This window comes from Nematolebias whitei, unplaced genomic scaffold (genome assembly GCF_014905685.2).
Source record: "Nematolebias whitei isolate Nwh7 unplaced genomic scaffold, NemWhi1 Nwh_scaf_1449, whole genome shotgun sequence".
NCBI lineage: Eukaryota > Metazoa > Chordata > Actinopteri > Cyprinodontiformes > Rivulidae > Nematolebias > Nematolebias whitei.
This window is the reverse complement of record NW_023619994.1, coordinates 65-7,703: the sequence shown is the minus strand read 5'-3', so window position 1 is coordinate 7,703 and position 7,639 is coordinate 65. Positions and strand designations below refer to the sequence as shown.

General features: G+C 41.6%; 1 protein-coding gene across 1 annotated transcript; it reads right to left on the bottom strand.

The window, feature by feature from the left end:
• Positions 1-196: 196 nt before the first annotated feature.
• On the bottom strand, positions 197-7,144 carry LOC119429463 (procollagen-lysine,2-oxoglutarate 5-dioxygenase 1; the record flags this gene model as incomplete). Its single annotated transcript, XM_037697082.1, is given in 7 exon segments — positions 197-318; positions 1,913-2,044; positions 2,151-2,252; positions 3,502-3,599; positions 4,222-4,285; positions 5,067-5,179; positions 6,981-7,144. Coding segments are annotated over 7 exon segments (795 nt in total), but the record flags the coding sequence as incomplete, so codon positions are not given.
• Between the last annotated feature and the right edge of the window lie 495 nt (positions 7,145-7,639).

Genomic DNA, 7,639 nt, shown 5'->3' with positions numbered 1-7,639 from the left:
GTTCATTACGTGTTTTGTACAACTTGTTCGTTACGTGTTTTGTACATGTTCATTACGTGTTTTGTACAACATGTTCTTTACGTGTTTTGTACATGTTTGTTACGTGTTTTGTACAACTTGTTCGTTACGTGTTTTGTGCAACTTGTAACATGGGAAAGCAAACTTGAGTGTCAGCCTGAGACGTAATGAAACTCACAAAGCGAGGTCCCGGGCGGCGGTGGAGTCCGTCTCCTCCTCGGGACTGATGGTTTTAACGTCCCGATAGAGTCCACCGTGGTCCTGCAGGAAGGAGCTGACCTGCTGCTCGTGGTGAGGTTCCTGCAGCGGAACAAACCAAAGCTCCTCAGAAAGTCTGCAGATCAACTCAAAACATTCATGTACATGAAACGCAACATACCTCTGCTGGAAGCATAGTAAGAGTACCACTAGTATTAATAAAGTAACAGTACTACTAATAGAACAGCTCGCACAAGTAGTAGTAGAGTTATAGTAGTACTAGTAGTAGTAGTACTCATAGTACTAGCAGTACTATTAGTATGAGTATTAATATTTTTAGTTCAGTAACATTACTATTATTAGTAGTAATTCTACTACTAGTACAGTAACAGTACTAGTAGTAATAATATTGCTACCAGTAATACTATAGTAATAGTGCCACTAGTTGTAATAAAATAATAGTGTTCTACCTTATCTTATCTCACTACTAATAGAACAGGTAGTACAAGTAGTAGTAGTTATAGTAGTATGAGTACTAGTAGTACTAGTACTAGAAGTAATAGTATTCATACTACTAGCAGCTTTAGTAGTATGAGTAAAAGAACTACTAGTTAGTTCATTAACATTAATATTATTACTAGCACTTCTACTACTAGTATAGTAACAATACTAGTAGTAATAGTATTGCTACCAGTAGTACTAAAGTAATAGTGCCACTAGTACTAGCATAGTACTTTGAGTATTAATAATTATATAATTATTATAATAATATTACCAATACTAGTACTACTAGCATTACTGGTAGTACTACTAGAAGTACTATTAGTACTTCTAATACAACAATACTAGTAATAGGTTCAAGGTTAAAGGAGACTTTTGTCATTCACATCACATGAGGTACATGAGGTGGAATAAAATTGTGTACTCAGGGTCCCAGTTATATCCAAAAAAAAAAAAAAAAAATAAATAAATATAAATATATATATATATATATATATATATGTATATATACACAAGTATAAATAGTAGAACTATTACTAAAATAGTACTGGTTGTACTCTTACCAGTACACATTGGGTAGTAGTTGGGTACTATTAGCACTTGAAAAAGTATAGTACTTGTACTAATAGTAGTAGTAATGTTACTAGCAGTATTTGTGTTAGTACTACTAGTCCTACTTTTATATGCTAGTACTAGTAATTTCCTAGTTCTAGTACTATTAGTACTTCCACTATTACTACCAGTATACTAATAGTACTACATCTACTAACTACCACTTCCTCTCCTACAGTAAGTGTTGTAAAATACTATTACTAATGGCAGTACTTGTAAAAGTACTGTAGTTGTAGCTGCAGTAGTAGTACTTGCTCCAGTTTGACACTGAAGTCAGAGGCTGGAAGGTGTGGGTGGACGGAGCGCAGCAGCATAAAACTTTAACTCGTTCCTCTGACGTCTGAATCTTTGGAAGCTGTTAGTCAGACGTGGTTTAAGGTGGGGGGAGGGTGGGGGGAGGGGGTGTGGGGGAGAACTGGACAAACTCCAAGCTGCTGAAAGTCTCCGTTACATTCCAGCAGACAGAAGAGTGCGTGACTCCAACAGGGTGAAGAACTAAAATGTCCAGAGTGCGGCGCGCTCGCCGAGTCGTTGTGACGTTCTCGTGAACACGCATCGCGTCAGGACGTCGTAGAAACGTCACCTGGTTGTAGATGAAGAGTTTGAGTCTGTCCTTGGGGTACTGGAGCTTCAGAAGACGCTCAAAGAACACCGAGACGAACGGCGTGGGCTGCTGGATGAAGACGCCGATCACCACCAGCGGGTACTCGGCCTCCTGTAGAAAATAAAGACAGGTTTTGAAACGACGACCAGGAGGGGGAGTTCCCCGCCATCCACGGACGGCTGCGCTGAACCTTTTCCTGAATGAGACGGGAACGGACCTTCAGAGCCGAGAGGGGACGCAGGTTCTCCTGGCACACCGTGCATCCGGCCTCAAAGGTCCACGTGTTGGGGATGTAGTTTCCCAGGTAGTTAATCTGCAGCTGGAAAACAAACGTCGGCCGTCAAAGTAAACGTTTACACGTTCAGAGAGTCGGTGTAAACACATCGTCCTGCAGGAGGAACGAACGTCTCCGACAACATGAAAACATTTAGATAAAGTGGAACATCTGAACAGCCGATCAGAGTTCCTGCAGAGACCTCAGTAAACAGTTCCTTTAAGAGCAAATACTAAGAAAAACTTCTTTCATTCAGACTTTTAGCTGACCTTTTGCTGCTTTTAGCTTTTAATGGGTTTTATGCTACTTTTAGCCTTTGGCCTGGCTTCTGTTACTCTCAGCTAACCTCTGAGCATCAACGTTCAGTCAGGTCATCTGGACGGCTTCTTTTTGCTGACATTCTGTCCTTCATCCAAAGGACTTCTTCAACCTGAGGAGCCACCGAACAAATTTGCTGGTGATAAGATGGCCTCCAGGGCCTGCTGCCTCCCCCATCAACTCCCGTCCAGAACCATCCAGATGACCTGACTGAACATTGTTGGATTTGTACCTGGATTATTGAGCATGAACTTTGCTGTTCTCCGAGCATTTTGCTACTTTTAACCTCTGATTAGCTTTCTGATACTTTTAGCTAAGATGTTGCTACATTTAGGTAGCATTTTACCTCTTTTAGCTTCTAGCTAGATTTCTGCTATTTTTGCTGCTTTTAACTTTTAGTTATCTTTTTGCTACTTATTTTTTTTAGCAGATTTTATGCTACTTTTAGCCTTTTGCCAGGCTTCTGTTACATTGGGCTGACCATTATGCTACTTTTTAGCTTCTGCGTCTTGATAGCCTTCTGTTACTTTTAGCAAACCATTTGAGACTTTTAGCTTTTAGCCACTACTTTACGACTTTTAGCTTTTCACTTTTGGCTTTAACGACTCGGTTTTAGCATCGTCTGTTGCTTAGCATTATGGCATTTCTGGAGTCAGTTTGAGGGGTTCTAAAATCTGTGAAGTGGCTCATGAGATATTTTGCTAACAGACAAACAGGTTAAGTCCAATCATTATTGTGATCAGTTAGAGCATGTGTTGAGGATGACTCTCAGCTACTACCACACCAATTTGTAGTTTAATATCTATAAAACTGACATTTTAGTCCATTTTTTCTTGTTATTGTTAGTTAGCTGTGGCGGCCATATTGAATGAGATTATCTGTTTGGATGCACATCCAGAGCATTTCATTACACCATCCAGTGGTTAATGAGATATTTTGCTAACAGACAGACAAACATGGAGGTTAATAATTGCACCTTTGTCGGTCCATTCCCGTGGACGAGGACCGGCAGCGTGTCGTACTGAATGTTTCTGGCTCGAACTCGTCCGTCCTCAAACTTCAGAACCACCTCATCTGGAAACACAAACGGGTTCAGCTCCAACAACTGGACGCTGCTCGTGTTGTATTTAATTTAAAAAAAAACATGTTCTCAAGCAATAGGTTCATGTTTTTTATTCTACTTTGTAACACAAAATTTAGCTTATAGCTAGCCTTTGTGCTTCTTTTAGCTTTAGCTGCCATTTTACTACTTAAGAGTTTTTAGCTAGCTTCTGGCTACTTTTGGCTAGCATTTTACAATTTTTGGTATTTTACCACTGTTTTACTTTCACGTTTTAGCTAGGCTTTGGCTAAACGCTTTCAACTAGTGTTTTGCTTCTTTCAGCTTAAACAACCCAGTTTCAGCTACTTTAGCTAATTTCAACAGTCCTTCAGCTCTTGTTGTATTTTAGCAAAAAATTAATTTTCTCCAGTTCTTTAAAAAAAAAAAAAAAAAAAATAGCCGAACTCTCACTTAAAAGAACTCAGAACGAGTTCTACACGTTTACAAATAATTGAGCAGAATGCTCGTTATGTTTTTAACGAAGTGTCGGGGAGATTTATGATCAATAAATTAAGACCGTCAGAAAGGTGCTTCTGTCTGAAGAGAACTGCACCGTGCCGGATAAAATAAATAAATAAACTTTAGTGGACTCACCGAGGGCTCCGTGAAGGTTCTGGAACAGCCTGCACTTACTGTCCAGGGTGATGTTGATGGATTTCTGTAAATAGATTTAAAAAAATAATAATTTGAGGATAAGCACTGCAGGAAGTCAACAACAAGATTTCTTTATCTTCACGTGTTTCAAATTAAAAGCCTCAGAGAAACGGGTTTTAAAAATAAAACGTGTTCAGGAAGTGCTGGCGCTCGTTAGCAGCAGCTGTTTCTAGATTTAAAGGAGCTAATTAAGGTTTCCACAAGGAGCAGTGGAGCACCTTTATTACGGTTCTGTGGGTTTATCGTCCTCCTTCAAAGCTAGCCCTCCCACAGATAAAAACAAAGTTAGCATCAAAACACGCAGCTCGATCGGGAGCAAAGAGATCTGGTGTTGATGAAACAACGCCCCGGTGGATTTACTGGAAGCGAGCAGCAAAACCGGGTCCTGTTTGGATCTACTTCGCAGCAGAACCATCAATCAGGGCTCAGAAAGTTCTGTTTTCAGGTCTTTAACAGTTTTACACAACTACAAGTTAAGTTCTAGGACTTTTACAGAACTGACCACAAAATGTTGACCTCAGTAATGACGCCTCTTGCTCAAAACTCCTCTTACGTCCACAGCTATTTTAGTACACATACAAATTATACATCTAACATCAGCATGTTTCTCTGTTCACCCAGACTTCTCCCCCCCGCTGTAGGACCTGCGGTTTGCTCACAAATCCCCCAGAGTGCAGCGTGCGCACACCCATTCCCTGACCAGCTGCCTCGTCTCTTCCAAACAGGAAGTGAACCTCCACGTGTGCAGACATGTTGTAGGGTCACGACTGAGCAGCAGATCTGACCCTTCTGGCTGGATCGATGTAGATCTTCGTGAAGAAAAGCTGATCGCTGTCTCCGTCTCCTCCCGTCCAGTTAGAAATCATCTCTTTGACGTTAGGAAGATAGCCGATGAAGCCTGACAAAACAGAGCGGCAGAATCAGGAATCGAACTCTGTTTGTCCATCGGCACATTTATGGTTTATTGATTCTGATTGATCTGACTGAAGCAACGCTAACAACCACATCAGCAGCATAACACTTGATACATTTGACACGTGAATGTGCCTCATTACTTTTAAAAATTGCAGATGTTTATTACATGTTCGCCTAAGGACGTCAAAATCATTTTAGCGGTGCAATGCATTCTGGGCGATGACATAAACAGGACGCAGTCCAGACTAAAGCACAAGGAGTCGAGGCTAAAAAGTTAAGTTGATAAAAAGTTAAATGAGTTCTCGTGCCGTTATACACGATATGTGGGTCTAATCAAACGTGATCAACTTGTGATGTTTAGTTCTGGAGCTAATGCTAAAGCTAACAGGCTAAAGCTGAGGCCCCGCCCACAAATCACTGCTGTCCATCATCCATCCACGGGGTGGCACCGGATTGCTGTCAGGTGTGTGCACTAATGGTAATTAATGTGTGTGTGCAGGTGCTGAGTGTTGTTGCTCTGTGGTCCAGGTGGAACCAAGTTCAACTTTACATTGGAACCAGAACCCCCTGAAAACCAGCAGATGATGTATGGATGAATGATGGATAGAGGGATGAATGATGGATAGAGGGATGAATGATGGATAGAGGGATGGATGGATGATGGACAATGGATGGATGAATGTTGGATGGATGTTGGATGGATGATGGATGGATGTGTAACTGCTCTGATCCATCTGTGAGCATGTTGGATGGATGATGGACGGATGTGTAACTGCTCTGATCCATCTGTGAACATGTTGGATGGATGATGGATGGATGAATGATGGATAGAGGGATGAATGATGGATAGAGGGATGAATGATGGATAGAGGGATGAATGATGGATAGAGGGATGAATGATGGATAGAGGGATGGATGGATGATGGACAATGGATGGATGAATGTTGGATGGATGTTGGATGGATGATGGACGGATGTGTAACTGCTCTGATCCATCTGTGAGCATGTTGGATGGATGATGGATGGATGTGTAACTGCTCTGATCCATCTGTGAACATGTTGGATGGATGATGGATGGATGAATGATGGATAGAGGGATGAATGATGGATAGAGGGATGAATGATGGATAGAGGGATGGATGGATGATGGACAATGGATGGATGAATGTTGGATGGATGTTGGATGGATGATGGATGGATGTGTAACTGCTCTGATCCATCTGTGAGCATGTTGGATGGATGATGGATGGATGTGTAACTGCTCTGATCCATCTGTGAACATGTTGGATGTTTGTCGTGAACTGGGCGGAGCTCTCTGCAGCAGCTCTTCTGTGCCACTCCCTCCTCTTCACCGTTTTCAGCTGAGTCATGTCTTCCTTCTCCTCCGTCGTCGCGCTCCATTTCAAATTAAAGGCCTTCGTCTAAAATCAACCTTCAAGCTGCACGGAGCTCAGGCCGGAGCAACCTGTCTGTCATTTACCCAGAATGCATTGCAGCGTAAACAACATGGAGACGTCCATGTGACGTTATGTTTTAAAGGTTTATAAAAACTGAAGGGCCCGCAGTATTTTTACGATCCTGTTTTTATAGCTGACGTGAACATCTACCAAAGAAGGTCCATTGTTCTGAGCAGCGGTTCCTTCAAAGACTTCCAGGAAACTCTGGCTGCTTTGAAGGAAAACAACGGATGGATGAAGACTTTTGCACAGCCCTGTATTTGTTAGCAGTGAACAGTGTGGAGGCCCTCCATGTTTAAATGACTCTTAAAGCTGCATGTGGCCCACCTCCTGAGCCCAGGAAGCGGTTCCCCTCCCTGACGTGGGGGTGTTTGTCCTCCAGGTGTCTGTCGGGCCAGATCAGGCTCTCGGAGGAGAACACCACCCGGTGCTGGGCCTGCTGGAACTTCCTGAGCAGCTCTTTGGGACCCGAGGCGAAGACCACATCGTAGCTGCAGACGAAAAGAGACACCTTCAGAAGTTAGAGATAGTTTTTTATAAACTGTTGTGTAAACTGTGAAAATTGGTGCGATTTCTTTTATTTATTTTACTCGTGCGAGCTTTTACTTCGGCTGTTTTCAGTCTTTATGCTAAGCTAGGCTAATCGTGACCTGATCAGGTAAACTTTATTTGTCAGTAACTGAACACGTGAAACTCAGAAACGTAAAAACAGCTCGAAGCTTTAATCGCAGTGTGAAACAACCGTTTTCCTGTTTTTATATACTTGATTCACGTTTGTCTTCTTAAAAACAACTTTTAGCGTTGTTTTTATTTTTAGCTACACTCTGCTTTTACATCACAGCAAGCCTTTTGTTCATTTTAGTTTTAAGCTACTATTGTACTTTTAGCATTTACTTTGCGTTTTGGTAAATTTAGCTTTTAGATAGCATTTTACTACTTTAGCTTTTCTTTTTGTATTAGCTTTTAGTTATCATTCTGTTACTTTT